Genomic DNA, 18,541 nt, shown 5'->3' on the forward strand with positions numbered 1-18,541 from the left:
AAAAGACGGCAGCTTCAACTCCATTCTCTTGAGCTCAATGAAACCTCTCTCGGATCAAGAGATGGCTCAGAAGGAGGCCATGTTGTGTGCTTGGAAAAATATCCATAAAAATCCATTGTAAGTGCACGGGACTTCAACTTCTTGTTGACCAAAACTCATATCCTTCCAGCCAGTCCGAAGAGGTGAGGAGATCATTACGACATTCGATGAATTTTACGCCTGTACCTCCTCCAATGCCAAATTACCCACCGGGGTGGTATGAGAAGGTTGAGCGCGAGGGCTTTGCTCCGACAAAACTGGTTTATACATCGTTGTAGAGCGAAGATATCATGTACAGATTTCTCATAGCTAAACCCACCATATCGGCATAAATACCACAACACAAGAATGAAAGAAAGCCTACAGCTTCGCGTTCTCCAGCCTCCGACCACCATCCACAACCTTCTCAAACGCATCCCGCGATGAAACATCCCTCACCACATCCGAAGCCGGCACCCAAAGCGCCGGATTCTTCTGCCAGAAGTTCGCAGCCCGCAGCATAACACTCACAGGCTCCGCAGGCATTATCGGGAAATCCTCCGTGCGCGGGAAATGCGTCAACCCAAACTGCACATAGCAAACGATATCCGTGTTCTCGATCCCTTCGTCTCGGTTTACCCAATCAACAACCGTCCCATTGTCTTGATGCCCTTCCTCCCCTGTTGACTGACATACATACCGTCCCGCGGGGAAGAGCTCGTCATCGCGGTAGGGAACGACCCAGAGGGACTTGCGTGCGAATGCGGCACGGTTGTAGACGGTGCTACCTGGTTTTGCGAGCAGGGGTGGGCAGTTATTGTTCAGGATCTTGTAAGAAACGGGTTTTTTGGAGATGGGGTTGAGGCAATTAGGGTTGGTGATGTCCCATGTGCGACCGGTTTCGTGGCAATAATGTGTGGCACCTTCTTTCGCTGTGCGGAGGGGAGTCTTCTTCGCATAGAAGCCGTTACCATATGGGTTGCCTTCTGAACCAACGGGTTCGTCTGACGGGACTGCATCGCTTTGCACGACTGTGTTTGTTGGGCCGTCGATCTCGGGATCCACGCGGAGGGAGAATATGTGTTGGTGGTTTTGGGCGTCGATGCCACGGGCTACTTCGGTTCCGTAGGGAGCAGCTTGTTCGCTGGAGTGCAGGGGATATGTGTTCAGCATTCCGGTTAGCTTGATCTCGAGCTTGTACGTTCCGTCCAGGGTGAAGGTGTGGTAGAAGGCGTATTCATAGTTGGCGGCCGTGATTATCTGAGAGATGACTAGCTTGCGATCCCGGGCTGAAATGACGTTTCCGTCACGGAAGTCTGTGTGTTTGTAGAGAAGGCCGTTGTCTTCTTCATGAATGCAGACTGCGTTTTCGATGATGAAGGCTTCGCCGGTGGCAGTCGGAAGAACGGCGTCAAGGTAGTGTATAGCGCCTTTGCAGTCACAGCCCAGTTTGAGCGAGTTGGTCATCAGTCCGCTGCCGTATTCTCCGACATCAAAGGCGTGTTTCTTGTGGTGCGGGGGCTTGGGACATCCATACGGCACCACCATTTCCACGACGCTGATCCGGTTAAACAGCATACGCTCCCGCTGCTCATAGGGATCGTGAGCACGGATATCCGATAAGACGAGTCCCTCGCGGTAGTTGAACCCGATATGCATCTTGAATCCAGCCCAGTCAATCTCATTCCCGTTCATTCTGAACGAAACACCCTGCGGCTGGGTGATGTCAATCGGCTTGAGTCGTTCATGGCGATAAGAATTCCCAATGAACCGGGGCAGATAGTTATGCTCATCACGAGGCACAGCTGTGCGCTCTCCATTAACCCGCCGGATATCGACGCTGAGGATCTCCTGCGCTTCTGTATCCGTCACGACAGCAAAGTCCAGCGGATGCGCATATTGGTTGTCATATCTTGAGCTCCGGTAATACGGAAGCGCCTGCTGCAGTCGTCGTTCAAAGCCCCATCTCTCATCGATTCCGATTGCCCACGCATCGAAGTACACCTTGGACATATCGGTGATTCCAATCTCCCGACAAGCTTCGATGACACGTGGGTCATTCCGGGCGATCTGCTCCGTGACATCCAGATCATCGAGGGTCAAGGTGGGCATGACATTGGCGAGATCTTTCCAGGATTCAACCCGGCGGGAGGTTAGGTTGACAACAACTTCTGAGACCTGGGGCGACTGCTTCCCTTGGATGACGATGGAAAAGGCGCGCCGGTCCGGGCGAGGGCCGGTGTGGGAGCGGAATGCTGTGTATTCGGCCTTTGTGGGCTCGTGGAGTGTAATACAGTTGAATTTGAGGCGGTCTGAGGAGGCATGTTGCCGGATAATATTGGCTGCTAGGGGGATTTCCTCGATAGACAGGGGATCTAATCATTCAGTTAGTCTAGTTTCAGATATCGAAAGGCTATCACCTACCTAGTGGGTGAGAGGAAACAAGTGAAGACCGGGGAGGAGCGCAACATCTACCGGTCCCAGCGTTATCGTGAGGCATGGAAGTCATGTTGACGGTTTTAACGGTAGAATGTGTTTATCTTGGTGATCGACTTCCATTGCAAGATCGCATGGTTGTATTTATATCATCTCAAGTTGAAGCATTCGGGTGGACATGCTTAATTCGGAAGCAGGGTCTTCTCTCAGGATACCACGGAGCGTCGCCGAAGCAAAGCGAAACAGGCTCATGTTACCCCTTTGGGAATCATCGCATACGGTGATGGCCAATGGCGTCACTTTGCGCTGTTATCTTATCGCGGATCTAGATCCCCAAGGCGATGATCTGGTCATTATACATTAGTTTATTTTCGGATACAATAGGGTGAATCAACCCCATACCTCGCGGTAACTATCTGCAAAGTAACTTAGGGAAATCGCAGGGACAGCACCAACTCCGAATCCGGCAAGTCCTGATCCTATTAGGGGCACAATACATGGTTGTGACTGAGCTATCAACTATCTGGGGCCGAGTACCATAGGAGAAAGGGTCTCACCTTGGAAATGCTAATCCCATACAGAAATAGGCCCAACGGCGTCAGCAGCATCGGCATAACAAGCATATGCAACCGTGTCTCGGGATGATAAATGCCCTCTCGCCGTCGAGCCATGAATACAACGTAAAGGTCATTCAACGGTCCACCATAAGCTGAACCGACTATTGCCCCGATAAAAGGCGCAATATTTCTATTCCCCACTCCAATGGAGAAGTTGTATGGCGGTTGTGCGAAGAGGATCGGTTGGGTCGTTGCGAGGACAGCAACCCAGCACAGGATTAAGGAGTATTCGATTGCTATAAACGCGACGGCTGGGATGCGGAAGAAGAGAATAAAAGGCCGCCACATGTGTTGCCAGTAGGAGTGGATGCTGAAGTCTGAGAAGCTACCGAAGACGGTCATGCGTTGGATATATGTCTTTCGGGTTGGTGTTGGTGTTGTTGGGTGTTCGAATGGGACTGGGACTGTCTGCTGGGCCTCAGGGCAAGGTGTCGCAGAATCAGTTTTCTTCTCTGTGTCATCTTCGTGAGGAGGTGTTGGAGTCGAAGGCTCCTCGCCAATAAAGCAGTTCCCGGACTTGCGATACCGTGTTTCCCCATAGGCAAATACAAACAGTATTATGATGACAGTGTTGAGGGTTGCGTACCACCACCACACCCAGCGCCAGCCTTGATTCATTACAATATAGCCTGCTGGGATCATACTGAGGTAGGTCTGCGAAGATCAGGTCAGCTCAGATACACAAAAAAGAGTAAAGTGACATACGCCAATGACCACCATTATGGTATAGACACCTGTCAACGTCGCACGTTGACGAACGAAGAAGAGATCCGATATCTCTACCAAGTGAGTAGTTGGAATTTGTTTGGCGTAGGAGAACCAACCGATATCTGGATAATGGTATCGTTGGTCGACCCCGCTAGTCCGGCCAAAACCTGAAGCACAATATATTGAGCCCTCGTCTCAAAAATGGCTTGTCCAACATTGACCAGAACCATTGTTAGCGTCGGCGCATAGACAAACCGGCTTGCGTCCAAAGACCAAAGCTGCCGGAGCGAAGAGGATACAGCCGACAGCGAGTCCAGCCAAAGCGGCTGCGTAGCTGGCATTAAGAAAGTCATATCCAAAACCAAGCTCCGCTTCCATGGCATTCCAGGTAACTGTGCCGACATCAAGTCTGTTTGGCCTTTAGTCTTAGTTTGTTGGAAGGTTGTAAGACGGGCTGTGGACAAGTAAAGCATACGTTTCAAATACCATTAGGGTAAATAGACAGGCGATAGAGAAGTTGATTGCTTTCTCATGTATGGGCCAGTTCTACCAGTGCTGTCAGCATGTTCCCAGACCTAACGGCTGTGCAATGCTTACCAATGGTTCATTAGGGTCATTCGATGGTTGCGGGTGGAGGACGACCCGTCCGTTGACATCACGGTCAGAGCCGGAGATACCAGAGTGTCCTGAGCATCAATAATTAGCAAGGGGATCGATATTGATAGTGATTGGTGGATGAATACCATTTCCCAAGTATACAGTACCCGGGGGTATCTCCCAACTGCTGTCTGCCATGGCCTTTTGCCTTCAATACATGCAATCACAGCATCAACCCCATGATACTTTGGGGTGTAGGAATATAGATGTCCCATTGATGCACCATTACTGCTGTGTGTGCCACTGCTGGTGTATGGTAGAGATAACCGATACGGACATATCGGTAGATAACACTCTCTGGTACTCCTTCCCCAGATGGAGAGTATAGTGCTTATCGTCACAGCATTCTAGGCTCCAAAGAAATTGAATGATATCTCCCTTTTGTCCAAATTTTCTAGGGCATACGGAACGTGATATATAACCCACCGCGCAAATTGACGCCATTGGTCAGAGATTAGATATCAGAACATTAACGACAATGCGGAGAACGACCATGACATCCACCTCCGCAAGACAACCTCGAATCAATTCAAGGATGGATAACCAGAAGAAGCATTACCGTCGGCCACGCAGGCGACCAGCGCAGTTGCGCACCAAGACTGGATGTTTGACTTGTAGGTTCCTCCAACCCGCGCTATCCCCGCACGTACTGACGGTTGAAAGGCAGGAAAAGAAAGAAGAAATGTGACGAGACACCAGTGACTTGCAAGAACTGTTCTCGGGGAAACCATACATGTGCATGGCCATCCGAGTCCAGCCGTGGTGGGCCTAGTAGACTAAGACACGTCTCGAGCTCGACAGAGGTGTCCAACCAAGGAGCCAGTCCGGGGAAATTATCCTTGTCACCTTCTACTATTGAAGTTATATCGCATATCGAGTCCAATGAAAATGACAATCATGGGCAGACAAACATGGGCATGGCTAATCTATGCATCTATACACCAAGCCCATTCACTCCATATAATTCCATCATATCTCGCGAAAGTATTCCCTTATTCGAATTCCTGAGAACCGCATTCTTACCCACTCTCATACACCCAATGTCCCACCCGACCACGATCGAATTCGTCAAGCAAGAAAAGTTACAATCAGCCTTCAGCACCCCATTCCTCATGCACGCCCTTCTAGCATGCTGCGGAGCGGAATTCCCGGCGGATGATATACGCTATCGCAGGATTGCGGAGGGGCACTATGCGAAGGCTATTGGTGGGTTGCGGGAGCATTTGGACAGTGGCACTGAATCGATGGTGAGACCGATTGTGCTCTTGATGGCTGTCATTGTGCTTTGCATATACGAGGTAAGCATTGTGTCGACAATGTTTCTTGAGGCCAATTGCTGAAATTGCCCAGCGATCAAAACCTCGTCTCTCCAGAGGCGTTGACGTCCATCTTCTCGGGGCAGCCCAGTTAATCCAGCTGCACCTCAAGCGGGACAAAGCATGTGTACTTTCAAAATCAGACACGACCATGCTCCATCTCATGCTCGAGGCTTTCATATTCCACGCTACAACCAGCATCCCATTCCAGCAGCCTTTGGTGCAGTCCGCAGTTATCGATTCCACCTTTCCACTAGCTGAGCACGCGTTGGAGGAGTCGTCCTGCCGTTCTGAAACATGTCTCTATGCTTCTTCGATCATTGGAGTCCCGCCGAAGTTGTTTGGATACATTCGCGAAATAGTCTTGATGCATCAGCGGCATTCAGTTGAGGGTGTTGATATATTGCGATGTTACGAACTGGAACTCATCCTCGACTACTGGGATGGGAACCAAACTTCGCTGCCTCGTATTCTGTCGTATCACGAGGCAAGTCCTGGAACCCTATCACTAGGTCCTAAGCTCTACATCTTGGCATCAAGAATCCTTCTTAAATGCTTGATAAATCTCTCATCCAGCCCAACCAGTATAAAAATACACACAGATACACACATTTCATCGCTAGTCTCCGATGGGGTTTTCTTTATCACTCAATTGCAACCATCTAAAGACTACTACGCCGAGTATTACTGCTGGCCGATTCTGGTGGTGGGTATGTCGACTGTTGATCAGCTCGACCGAGAGTGTCTGTTATCACAGATCATGGCATTTTGGAAAGCAACTAGGAATGGGACAATGAGGCGGTTGGTGGATATATTGACAAGGTATTGGGGAGATGGATATATGGGCGTGGATATTTTCGGGACGCAAAATTGCCTGAATTAAACTCTACTTTGGTACATGAGAAGCCTGATAGATATGCTTTAGATTTTCCATTTCCCTCATAGATATCGATTATCAGCCCTATTGACGAATAGCGTCAATTTCCGCGATGATCCATTTTTATTTATACAATGGCACCTCTCGGCTAACGGAACGCCATTCTACTTTCCCTACTCTTTTGAATATAAATTCATATATCCCCAGATTAATGCAATTACGATTCAACCCAGTCCAATCACCCATTTCAACTGCACTACTTGCTGGATACTATGACTACAACAATCTTCACAAACGCCCGCATCTTCACGGGCAGCGGCAACACCTTCCAAAACACCATGATGATCCTTGGCCACCAAATACTCTATGTCGGCCCAGAAGATGACCCCGCCATCCTCTGTGCCAAATCATCCGGTGCTCGTGAGATCGACCTCGACAACCACATCATCGTCCCCGGCTTCATCGATAGCCACGTACATATTCTCGACTTTGCTTTGTCGCAGCGTCGATTGAATCTCTTGTCCTGCAAATCGCGTTTGAGTATTCGGGAGACGATCAAAGCATATGCGCAAGAGTATCCGGAATTGGAACGGGTCGTTTGTAAGGGATGGGTGCAGTCGAGCACGGGGGGATTGGCGTTGGCGAGTATGCTGGATGATCTGGATAAAAGACCGATATATATCCAAGCAAATGACCTCCATTCCATCTGGTGCAACACCGCTGCGTTACATGAGCTAGGAGCGGAGAATATGAGTGACCCTCCAGGAGGCACGATTCACCGTGATGAAAATGGAAAACCGTCAGGTTTACTCAGTGAATCTGCGCATTTGTCAGTTGCGCTTCCATTCTTGACGAGCGTGGTTTCCATCGAGGAGAAACTCACTGCATTGGAGGATGCAGCCAAGGCGTATACCGCTGCAGGCTACACGGGGATGATTGATATGGCTATGAATGAGGAGGACTGGGAAGTCTTGAAGCTCTTCCGACAACGATATGCTGGTGAATTGCCGTTCCATATTGCAGCACATTGGCTCGTTCCGTACTCGGGGGACATGGATGTTGTGTTTGGATATGTTGATCGTGCCATCGCGCTCCATCGCGAGTTCCATCCGTCGATGTCTCCCACATTTTGTGTTGTAGGTATCAAACTAATAGCCGATGGAGTTGTAGACGGCTGCACCGCGGCCCTAAGCCAGCCATACACAAACACTGCGGACCCGGTTGCTACCATCTGGCCTACGCCGGCACTTCAAGCGGTAACCCAAAAAGCCACCGCTGCCGGCCTCCAATGTGCAGTCCATGCCATTGGAGATGCCGCTGTAAAACAAGCAATCGACACTCTATCATTATCATCGCAAGTCCAGCCCAACGGACCCCCACGCCACCGCATCGAACACCTCGAACTCACCTCCCCCGAAGATGCAAAGCGGCTTGGTCAGCTCGGCATCACTGCCTCCGTGCAACCAGTCCACTCAGACCCGGTCCTGTTCCGCGCATGGCCAAGTCTCATCGGTCAGCATCGCTGCGGACGCGCATTTGCGTATAAGGAGTTCCTAGAAGGCGGTGCGAGAGTGGCATTCGGATCAGACGCGCCTACAGCTGCGCATTTGGCATTGCCAAATCTATATAATGCTACGACGCGGAAGTCTGCTATTGAGCCTGAGTCTGAGGAGACGGTGAATGAGCATTTTGGACTGGAGTTGGCAAAGGCTGTCGAGGCTGCTACAACCGGGGCGGCGTATTCGCGGTTTGCGGAGGGATGGACGGGGGGCTTGAAGAAGGGATTGAATGCTGATTTTGCAGTTTTGAATATGGATTGGAGGGCTGAGGGATTGCTTAAGGCGAGGGTGACGCAGACTTGGTACAGGGGTGTTTGTCGGTCAATTCAAGGGGTTAGGGCCGAATAAAGTCGAAGTGTCAAACAAATCAAAGGTGGTTATAAGATCTCGAAGTGCTTTTTATGGGACGCTGCATTGAACTGCTGCCGGGTGATTAACCTTCTGTTCAACACGCTCTGGCCATGTCTCATCATGTTATAAATATCGGTAATGAATTGAGTCAATAGTTTGTCACTTACCAGGAAGCCATCGGCCCGTAGCTTCAATCGTATTCACTGTCTCTGTCGCATTTCCATATTCACTGCCCTTCGATCCTCCTTCTCCCCCAAAAAAACATAACACAATAATTACAGATTTCTTGTCTCCAAGATACCGTAAGACGGAAAAAAATATCGATTGCCATACAAGAAACTTGCGGCAAATTGTCTCAAGGAGCAGGCTTTGAAAGACTTCAACACGCTGACCTGCAAATCCCGTTCAAGGCGTTCAGCCCTTTCTCAACCTATTATGTCAACAAGCTCCCAAGGACTAACTCGGTATCGACAGATGAAAACACATCGAAACAGGAGGCCTCAACCTGTCCGGGAGTATGCTGCCCTAGCTTCTTCCTTTACCGTTCACTGTTTCTTTAACTCTCCATAGTACGCAAATATGCCATCCAAAAAGCAGCAGTTTGAGCACAGGACAGAAAGGAGAGCCAATGCTTACAACAAGAACTCCGACACACTGCCAAAACCCGACAACTGAAAAGAATTGAAGGCGATGTTGAGCGACCCAGTTGAATGCACAGAGCAATATTACAATGAAAGCAGATGCAGTCCTTGGCGAGGCGAAAATCATCACTGCCCTTTTTCTGTTAATCCTCAGAAAGGATCATGTACCGCACGAACAGGATATACTCTTTGCGAATTTGCGCTTTTTCGTCCCGGGCATTCTGGACACCAAGCCAGACCTATTCGATGGGTCATCCGCAGTGGATTTGAAGAGCCACATTTGACAGTCATTGGATCGTATGGTCGTCCCGTCAAAGCATGGAGGCATCCTGGTGGTTTTGGCATCGCGCTCATAGAGGTACGGGGTTAGGACGGCGTGGAAGCGGTGGTTGATGCGGGAGAAGGCGTTGATATCTACTTCTACCAAGCTGCTTGCGATCAGGAGGAGGTGTTCATTTGGTAGATTTCGTAGCATTTCGAATACTGTTTTTCAACCATGAGAGAAAGACGGATCAAGATCGAACTGAGAACGCCAAGTTATCGCCTGGCTAGTATGGTGGATACCATACCGTACCGTCCGGCACCAGTAACAAGGCGAAAACAGCATTGCTATTAGAAAATGAATATGGGAAGAACTAAAAGCAGTGTAGAATTGGATGTAAGTGCAGATATAGATGTAGTTTGCTGTAGACGTGACGTCCACCGGCGATCTCATCACCGCCTACGCTACTCCGACAGCTCCATCGTCTTATCCACGAACTCTCCGACCTCAATGCTCCGACCAAAGCATCAGTTATAATCATGCGGCTCCAGGCGGCACTTTCTTTGCTCGCCTTCTGCGTTCCTTCAACGCTAGCAATCTACGCCGACGAGGTCAACCACATCGACTTCCACCATGCGCTCCTCGGCCTTCCCTCGTCCCAATCCACCTTCTTCCTCAAGCCTTCCTCCGCCTCCAACGCCTCCTTACTCTACACGCTATCGGAGAAATCGATCCTGGGTGCGGTAAACCCGCGAGATGGTTCATTGGTCTGGAGACAGAACGTGTCGCGGTCGTTGCTCCCCAACTCCGCCGCCGCGGGAGGTGGCCTCTTGCGCGCCTCGGATGGGATCAACGCCGTGGTTAGTGCGACGGGTGACTACGTTTCGTCATGGAGTGCCCTGGATGGGAAATTGATTTGGGAGAACTGGTTTGCGGGTGAGGGGTCTGTGGCGGATTTGGAATTGCTGGAGCTGGAAGATGCCAGCGCGGCTGGGACGTTTAGAGATACGATCGCGCTTGTCAACGCTGGTGAAGCGGGTGTTGTCAAACGAATTGATGGGCAGACGGGACATGTCAAGTGGGAATACAAGGATGAAAGGTTGGTTATTGTCAAGATGTCTATGGATTCTGGCTAATGATGTTGTACGCATCTAGTGGTGACGTTCCCTTCCAAGTCTCATCCTCGCCTACCGAAGTGTTCTACATTTCTCTGCAGTCGGCTTTGCTCAAGGGGTCCAAGATCAAGGCTACATCATTGGACTCCGTTACTGGTAAACAGACTTATCAGCAGACCTTGAACTCAGAGAACGATGTGACCGGACCCGACTCGATTATTTTCGTGGGTGCCAACACCGCCGCACCTATAATTGTCTGGACCGATAAGGCCCGGAAGGTATTGAAGGTCAATGTTATCGGCACGAAGCAAGTCTCGACCATCAACATCGATAACAAAGGCGAGGAAATCAAGTCGATCAAGGTCCACGCTCCAAAGAAGCTCAATTCCCTGCCGCATTTCTTGGTCGGTTATGAGACGGAATCCAGCTCCTGGGCGGAGGTGTACTACACTGATATGAAGCTGGGAACCGTGTCCAAGGGGTATGATTTGCCTCGGGTGCAGGAACGGTCTATTTTTGCAACTAGCAACAGGGACGCAAACGTGTACTTCACTCGTATCACGGAGTCGGAGACTACCGTCATCTCGTCTGCTTCTCACGGAGTTCTGGGTAGATGGGCTCAGAAGAACCCTTCGACCGAACAGGCTTTGCATGCCGTTTCGGAAGTCGTTGACAAGGGCGACACCGTTGCTGTGCGATCCGCTGCTCTTCTGGCTTCTGGTGATTGGCAGTTGATCCGAAATGGCCAGGCTGAGTGGACCAGACATGAGGGATTGACTAGTGCATCTGCGGCTGCTTGGGCTGAAACTGATGAGCAGGAGGAACTGGCCCATCAACTTGAAGTCGAAGGTCACGAGAGCTTGCACGGTGCTTACATTCACCGCGTCAAGCGTCACATCAAGGATCTGGAGTATCTCCCTGAGTGGCTCAAGGAGTTGCCCAAGCGTATCCTGACGAGCATCTTGACTGATGAAGTGTCGAACCTCGACAGCTTTGGAATTTCCAAGCCAATCATCATTGCTACGGAGAATGGCCGTGTGTTCGCTCTTGACAGTGGAAACCACGGCGCTGTCTCTTGGAACGTAAAGGCCGCGGAGACTGAGACTTGGAATGTCAAGGCGATAATCACGCAGCCAGGACTTGCCACAGTGTATGCGGATGACGGAAGCTCTGTCACGCTAAAGGTTTCCTCTGGAGAGATCGTTGGACGCACTGCTCCATCTAGTAAGGTCCATTCCATTGCTGTTGTCAACAACGGAACCCCGGTCATCGTCAGCATCAAGGAAGACGGCACTCCCGTGGAAACATTCGACGGATCTGGATTCCTTGTCACCCTCAGTGCCGACGGCAAAGTCTTCGGATGGAGCTCCCAAGACAACAAAATCCCGGTGTGGGAATTCATCCCTGCGCAAGGCCAGAAGATCATCCGCGCTACCTCTCGCCCAGCGCATGACCCCGTGGCCTCGATTGGAAAGGTCCTGGGTGACCGGTCCGTTCTGTACAAATACCTGAACCCGAACTTGGCCCTCATCACCGCCGTCGGCGACAACTCCGCCAGCTTCTACCTCCTCGACGCCGTGTCCGGCACTGTCCTGCACTCGAGCACACAAGAAAACGTGGACACAAGCCAGCCCATCGCCTCGACCATCTCCGAGAACTGGATCGCCTACTCTTTCTTCGGCGACACCGCCGACGCCTCCGAGGCAAAGGGCTACCAACTGGTAATCTCAGAACTCTACGAATCCTTCATCCCCAACGACCGCGGCCCCCTCAACTCTGCAACCAACTACTCAACCCTCCACGATGTTGACGCTCCTGCACCCCCTCACGTCATCGCCCAATCTTTCGTAATCCCCGAACCCATATCGCACATGGCCGTCACCCAAACAAGGCAAGGCATCACAAGCCGCCAACTCCTCTGCACGCTTCCCTCCTCGAACTCGATCGTCGGCATCCCGAGACAAATCCTCGACCCCCGCCGTCCTGTCAACCGCGATCCTAGCTCCACAGAAGCCGAGGAGGGATTGTTCAAATATAACCCATTCCTCGAGTTTGATGGACGCTGGTTCTTGACACATTCGCGGGATGTTGCTGGTATCAACAATGTGCTTGTCAGGGATACCTTGCTGGAGAGTACGGGATTGGTCATTGCTTTTGGCAGTGATGTATATGGAACGAGAGTGATGCCCAGCCAGGCATTTGACGTGCTGGGCAAGGGATTCTCGAAGATCCAGTTAGTGTTGACTGTTGTTGCGTTGGGGATTGGTGTTACTGTTCTTGCGCCTATTGTAAGTTTTCTCCCTCTTTTGCCTTGTTTTATGCTAGATGGCATGCTAACTGATCATTACAGGTGCGGAAAAAGCAAATCAACACGATTTGGAAGACTGGTTCTTAGGTGTTGATGTACAAGTACTTTATGCTTCCTGTTATGTTTCGGAATGTGTCATGTTGGACTACATAGCTCGGTAATAAAACCAATGATTAGATATTATGATTTTGCACTATGTAACCAATCAATATGACAAAAAGAAGGGCAGTCTATCTGGACGTTATCTATTGTAGTGTAGTGTATGATGCATCTTTCTTACCGCAGACCAAGCCAGAAATCAACGCATGTTTTATCGAGGACGGGCGGGACGGGGCAGCCCTGCTTAAGAGGCTTGTTCCTGGGCAGGCGCCGGAGCAGCAGCAGTAGCAGTTTCACTAGCCTTCTCGCCATCACCAGCAGCAGCACCGTTGGAAGCTGCAGGAATATCCCACCTCCTCTCACCCCCTTCCCCACCCTTCTTCTCCTCCCGCCCAAGCACCCGAATTCCCTCCCCATCAAACAACATCGGCCCCTTCAAAAACTCCTTCTTCCCACCTTCCCCAGACCCAGACTCAGCACCACCAATAAGATCCTTAGCAGGTTGGTCAAGGTTCGGCATATCACCCCATTTCCAGTCGAGGTCGCCGCCGTATTGCTTGGGGATGCTGGAGGGGTCCATGAAGGAGGTTAGGGTTGGTTTTACCTCTGCGGACGAGAGGATGAAAATCTTGGATGTTGTGCCCGGGTCGAACCAGCGTTTAATCCAGCTCCAGACTGTGGGGAAGAAGCTGGGGGCGCCGGTTATCTACCACTTGTTAGTAGATGCGTTTTACACCTGAATACTAGGGGAGAGGGGCAGGGGACGTACAAAAATCCGATCCAACGTCTCCGGGTAATGCGCCGTAGCAAGCACACTAGCATCCTGCATATGTCCCTTGAGATTCCAGAACTGCTTCAGTCCCACCCCACTAACATCAACAATATTCGTGCTCGCGACAATCGGCGTCTCGGGGTTTGGCCTCGGCAGCTTCGAGCAAACCGGCATCACAAACCGCAGCAGATTCTCATACAGCGCAAACAATCTCAACAACCGCTCCGGCACGGTTGACGATTTCTGGGCTTCCGCGGGCAGGTTCGAGGTAGTCATTGTCTCGTTGTACGCGGCCATGTGCTTGGTGTTGAGGTGTTTGATTTCGAAGACGTAGATGGGGATGCCGCGGCGGTCGCGCCGGCCGGTCCATTGGGGATACTGTTCTTTATCAGCTGTGTTCGGATTGCGCTTGATGTAGAGCATGGGGAGGGGGGAGGGCAGGGCAGGGGCGTACCATCCGGCGTGCAGACTCGTAGGAATCAACGTCGATGTTCTCATATAACTTCTCAATCGCATTATCCTTGCGCCAGTCCTCGGTGTCTTTGAACTGGCCCCAAGCAGCGTTCACATCAAACTTGCGTGCGCGGAGAAACCGCCTTGTCCCATTAGCACAGCTCTCTTCCAAACCCCCAATACCCAATACCAAGTAAGCGGTGGGTAGAAAACATACAACACCGTCGCATCATCATGACTAGCCTTCCCCCCATCCTCACCAGCAGCCTTATAATACCCCTTCTCCGCACACAACTTCTTAAACTCCTCCAACTTCCCCTGCTGCTCATCAGTCAAATGGTGCAAATGGCCGGCGAGCCATTCCGTCCCGGCGGCGGCGGACGCAGATGCGACGGGGTCGTTTTGCGGCTGGTCGGCGGTGTCGGAGGTGGTGGGTTTGGAAGAGCCGAAGAGGGGCATTTTCGTCGTTTCTCTGTGTACAGAGGATTCTAGGTTTATTGGTAATAGGTGCTTGGAAGTGAAGGTGAGAATTGAGTTGAGAGATTGGAGCTCAGCTCCGGCCGAACTCCGGGGGGCGGATGTCGGGATGTCGGGATGTTGGGGTTCCGGGTTGTTTGTTAGATTTTCTTTTATTTGGGCCCAGTTGGGTAATTTCAGTTATACAGGACTCGATAGTTCAGAAGAGGAATAAATAGTTTGGACAATAAGTCTATTATTACTCCGTATAGAGCTGGAGTGAGATATGACACGTTGCTATGCACATAACCGCTTATGTCAGCGTTACGCAGTGTAACTACATTTACATGTTAAAAAGATGTGACTTTTGGTGTAAATATGCATATATCATCACCAAACAACAAAATAGAACAAGATGTAAAGTTACATGCCAATCCCGAATCCAGTGCACATTTAGTCTTCCGTCAAATCACCATACTCCCACATCCCCCGTCTCTCCTCCTTAGCCTCACTCTCCAACTCCCGCAAGCTAGCCAATGTATCACCAGCACCGCGCTCCCACGCCTTCAACTTCTTCGGCACCATAGCTAAACCCTCACGGACGACCTCGGCATTAAGACTCTCATCCAGACTCTTGGACTGCGAGGGGTCCAGGAGCGTCACGTGCATGGTTCCCTCGGTGGAGATGTAGTCGACGTTGGCGACGAGTTGGCGGTCAAAGGCCTGGTCGCCGATGAAGCCGACGGCGTCTTCGAGGTAGTCCGCCGCAACCGGGAACTGGAGGAATGACAGAACGGCATCCGCCGCCTGGGGACGCAGCTTCTGGGCAGAGAACTGTGGGCTGAGTGCGCGGAGGCGGGACCACGGGAGGGTCTCGGAGTTACCAAAGTCGATGTAGAGGATCTCGGCCTGCTGCTTCTCGCGGTCGTTACGGCGGACTCTGGCCCGGTACCACTCATTGTCTTCGCTGAACTTGGCCGCCACGAAGTCACCGGCCTTGGGGGGGCCAGAGAGAGGGGTGTCGTTGGCTTTGTTGATGTGGAACGAGCGGAATGCGCTCATCAACTCAGTCAGAGCGGAGGTGCCAGAGCCAACCTGCTGCAGCTTGAGCTTGCAGGTGGTGGGATCGACGTAGGTCACCATAACATCGCGGTAGTCCTTGCGACGTTGCGAAACCTCATCGGCACCGTTCTGACCGTTGGTAGCAGCGGCAGCGGCAGCTTCTTCTTCCTCCTCTGCCTCAGCAGCCTCCTTGGCAGGATCCCAGTCGTGCCAGAGTCCCCGACGGGCCTCCTTGGCCTTTTGCTCAGCGGCGAAGTACTCGGTTGCGTTGCCAGACTGTTCAGCAGAGTAGGCGTGCACGGTAGCAAGACCCTCCTCCAGCAAAACCTTGGTGAAGTTCTCCTTGTTCACGTACAAAGTACCGATGAATCCACCGATTTTGTCAATGGTCTCAACGTCGATCTCCACATCTCTCTGCATGCACCTGCGGTTAGCCAGATCGTGCGCCTCCTGGCCGAACGGCTCACCAGCTTCACCAGGGCCACGGGCCGAACGGGGCGCGCGGATACCAGACAGAACAAGGGTCAACTTGGCATTCTCCCGGGGCACGAGGACGGTGAAACGAGAACCGGACTTGACAAAGTCGACAACGGCGGGGACACGCTTCTGGCGCTGAAGGATGGAGACCTCCATCTTGGCCTTTTGCACGTTCTCCGAGTAGTCCTGGTACTGCTTGGTCCGGGGCGGCTTGGGCGACCACATGCCCTTGCCGTCCTTCTGGGCGTCCGCCTCAGCAACCAACAAAGAGTCGTAGTCGGGCGAGCGGTCGTCATCATCCGCACGGTGACGGATAACAGAAGCGTAACCAGCCTCAACGAGCGACAAAGCAACGTTAGCATTGTTTTGAACAACGGTAGCAACGTCGCGCTCCTCGTAACCCTCGTTAGCAGGCTTCTTGCCGTTAACCGTCACCTTGACATGCTTGCCAATAAGCTTCTTCCGCAGGAACTCCTTTGCATCCGCACTGAACAGAGCCTGGTTGGGATCCGACGGCTTGGGCTGACGGATACTACTAAGACTAATCTTCTTCTCCTGTCCAGCCTTGCTGCGCACAAAGATAGTATCCGCGTTCAACACACGACTAACAGTGTAGTCTTCCGCAGCCCCGCCAGCAGGACCCTTGGCAACCAGGTTGGTAAACAGACCCTTCCGGCCATCCTTGGCAGCTTTCTCTGCATGCCGGAAGGCAGCCATATGAGCACCCAACAAGGGCGAGTGGTGGTCATGGCACCGCGCCAGACCACCCTCGAGCAGGAACTTGGCAACGTTGCCATTGGGGTGCAGAACGGTAGCAATGAGCTGGCCCTGTGGCGTAACACCAAGCAACGACACCTGGACCTTGCGCTGCAGCAACCGCGACTCGACAAACGCATTTGCCTCGTCGCCGTACGGCTCCGCAGCCTGCTCCCTGCCATCGGCCGTAACACGCTTAGCAGCAGGCGCACGGATACCCGCCAACGCGACAATAGTCTGCAGATGCTCTGCCGGTGCGAGCAGCAAACGCAGAACCAGACGATCCCCGTTCAACACCCGCTCAACAATACCCTGCAAATCCTTCCCCTTGTATTCCTCGACCAGCGCCTTGGCGTCAGTCAATTCGTAGCTCGTGTCGACCTGTCCCTGTGCTAATCCAGCCCAGATACCCTTCTCAGCATCGCGGGCATGATCTTCCAGCGCGCGCAGACGCTCAATCAGAGCGGCAGTATCCTCAGAGTCGTCGGAGCGCTTTCCAGCTTCTTCACGAACGCGGGACCATCCCTCCTGGACGCTGATGTCGGGGAGAGCGGCGTCGAAGCTGGGGAGCTTGATGATACCGTATTCACGTCTTGCACCGGTGGGGATGGTGTACAGGGGGGTGAATTCGACTACTTTGCCAACGAGGAGTTCGCGGAGGAATTCGCGGGAGTGGAAACCATATGCCTGTTTATTATCATTAGCATAGCTCAACAGTTGACCAGCAGGTCCGTCAACCTGAAAGGCCACCTTTCACCGGCACCGGACCAAAACCAAAACCACGGCTCAATGGAGCTTTAAAGGAAGTAGACTCACCTCATCGCCTTCTCGCCGCAGTCTAGGAGCAGACACATAGGCCAAACTGAGGACACGTTCCTGGCCGGGGTTGGCGATATGGGACAGGACCACGGTGTCGCCGGAGAGAACGGCCTTGACACGGGCCTCGAGGGGCATTTTCAATTAAAGGGAATAAAGGAGAATGGAATAAAAAAGAAAAGAACCAACGGTAATAGTACACAATGGGAAGAAAAAGAGAAGCGTGCAAGACGATGAAGACGGAAACAACGATAATATTTGGGGAGAAGACAGCTGTTGTATGTGGGGACAATCTGGATACAATCTGGCCAGACAGGGGTCTATGCTCTGCATTCAATTATGCTCACTTGTGCATTCATTACTAATTATGCAAATCCACCCAATCATTCACATTTTGCTATCATGCTATCATACTACTCATCTAGTCCCCTAGATAAGATGTTTATGCAGAAATACCAATAACACCACAAGCAGGACGAGTACCGGCGTTACCAGTCTTCTTGGACTCCTCGTTACCACCACGGCCAAGGTCGTCAGTACCGGAGTGGACGACCAGAGTACGGCCAAGAACGCTCTCAGCACCGAACAGCTTCACGAACTTGTCATCCTTGGAGCCGACGGCGTTACCCTCGGCGTTGGTCTGGAAGTTGCCCAGATCACCGACGTGACGGTCGGAGTCGTCGGGGGCGCCGTGGGTCTTGCCGTGGGGGTTGACTAGACGCCTATTAGCTCTATTCAAGTTGTTTTTTTTTTTTTTTTTTTTTTTTTTTTTTTTTTTTTTTTTT

The 18,541-nt window shown here is 51.7% G+C and overlaps 9 protein-coding genes across 9 annotated transcripts in view; 3 read left to right on the forward strand and 6 right to left on the reverse strand.

Annotated features, from left to right (window-relative positions):
- Positions 1-399: 399 nt before the first annotated feature.
- On the reverse strand, positions 400-2,527 carry ASPGLDRAFT_26688 (peroxisomal copper amine oxidase; the record flags this gene model as incomplete). Its single annotated transcript, XM_022543589.1, has 2 exons — positions 400-2,393; positions 2,443-2,527. The coding sequence occupies 2 exons, from the start codon at positions 2,525-2,527 to the stop codon at positions 400-402; spliced, it is 2,079 nt and encodes a 692-aa protein (XP_022399779.1).
- Positions 2,528-2,882: 355 nt separating this feature from the next.
- ASPGLDRAFT_26689 (uncharacterized protein) lies at positions 2,883-4,574 on the reverse strand (the record flags this gene model as incomplete). The annotated part of the gene is made up of 8 exons (XM_022543590.1): positions 2,883-2,933; positions 3,012-3,725; positions 3,777-3,848; positions 3,896-3,946; positions 4,035-4,188; positions 4,255-4,325; positions 4,377-4,465; positions 4,523-4,574. 8 exons carry the CDS (start codon positions 4,572-4,574, stop codon positions 2,883-2,885), a joined length of 1,254 nt encoding a protein of 417 aa, XP_022399780.1.
- Positions 4,575-4,983: 409 nt separating this feature from the next.
- On the forward strand, positions 4,984-6,846 carry ASPGLDRAFT_454999 (Zn(II)2Cys6 transcription factor). Its single transcript, XM_022546264.1, has 3 exons — positions 4,984-5,050; positions 5,104-5,734; positions 5,787-6,846. Exons 1-3 carry the CDS (start codon positions 5,040-5,042, stop codon positions 6,633-6,635), a joined length of 1,491 nt encoding a protein of 496 aa, XP_022399781.1. The 5' UTR covers positions 4,984-5,039; the 3' UTR covers positions 6,636-6,846.
- A 55-nt stretch (positions 6,847-6,901) lies between these two features.
- ASPGLDRAFT_67351 (amidohydrolase) lies at positions 6,902-8,912 on the forward strand (the record flags this gene model as incomplete). The annotated part of the gene is made up of 2 exons (XM_022549121.1): positions 6,902-8,500; positions 8,847-8,912. The coding sequence occupies 2 exons, from the start codon at positions 6,902-6,904 to the stop codon at positions 8,910-8,912; spliced, it is 1,665 nt and encodes a 554-aa protein (XP_022399782.1).
- Positions 8,913-9,187: 275 nt separating this feature from the next.
- ASPGLDRAFT_48447 (uncharacterized protein) lies at positions 9,188-9,717 on the reverse strand. Its single transcript, XM_022546897.1, has one exon. The coding sequence runs from the start codon at positions 9,653-9,655 to the stop codon at positions 9,341-9,343; it is 315 nt and encodes a 104-aa protein (XP_022399783.1). The 5' UTR covers positions 9,656-9,717; the 3' UTR covers positions 9,188-9,340.
- Positions 9,718-9,981: 264 nt separating this feature from the next.
- Positions 9,982-12,952, forward strand: ASPGLDRAFT_67352 (uncharacterized protein; the record flags this gene model as incomplete). The annotated part of the gene is made up of 3 exons (XM_022549122.1): positions 9,982-10,541; positions 10,598-12,845; positions 12,908-12,952. 3 exons carry the CDS (start codon positions 9,982-9,984, stop codon positions 12,950-12,952), a joined length of 2,853 nt encoding a protein of 950 aa, XP_022399784.1.
- A 256-nt stretch (positions 12,953-13,208) lies between these two features.
- On the reverse strand, positions 13,209-14,648 carry ASPGLDRAFT_67366 (SEC14 family lipid-binding protein; the record flags this gene model as incomplete). The annotated part of the gene is made up of 5 exons (XM_022549124.1): positions 13,209-13,300; positions 13,340-13,670; positions 13,734-14,114; positions 14,191-14,332; positions 14,407-14,648. 5 exons carry the CDS (start codon positions 14,646-14,648, stop codon positions 13,209-13,211), a joined length of 1,188 nt encoding a protein of 395 aa, XP_022399785.1.
- A 238-nt stretch (positions 14,649-14,886) lies between these two features.
- ASPGLDRAFT_48449 (putative transcription factor (Snd1/p100)) lies at positions 14,887-18,288 on the reverse strand. The gene is made up of 2 exons (XM_022546898.1): positions 17,757-18,288; positions 14,887-17,627 (listed from the first exon to the last, which is right to left on the reverse strand). Exons 1-2 carry the CDS (start codon positions 17,892-17,894, stop codon positions 15,099-15,101), a joined length of 2,667 nt encoding a protein of 888 aa, XP_022399786.1. The 5' UTR covers positions 17,895-18,288; the 3' UTR covers positions 14,887-15,098.
- Positions 18,199-18,541, reverse strand: part of sod1 (superoxide dismutase SOD1) — a gene marked incomplete at both ends in the record, with an annotated part of 844 nt that continues 501 nt past the window's right edge. Inside the window, one exon of the mRNA XM_022549123.1 lies at positions 18,199-18,470. Within this exon, the coding sequence (XP_022399787.1) occupies positions 18,199-18,470 (272 nt within the window). The remainder of the gene's footprint in view (positions 18,471-18,541) is intronic.

Source organism: Aspergillus glaucus (genome assembly GCF_001890805.1).
Source record: "Aspergillus glaucus CBS 516.65 unplaced genomic scaffold ASPGLscaffold_13, whole genome shotgun sequence".
NCBI classification, from domain to species: domain Eukaryota; kingdom Fungi; phylum Ascomycota; class Eurotiomycetes; order Eurotiales; family Aspergillaceae; genus Aspergillus; species Aspergillus glaucus.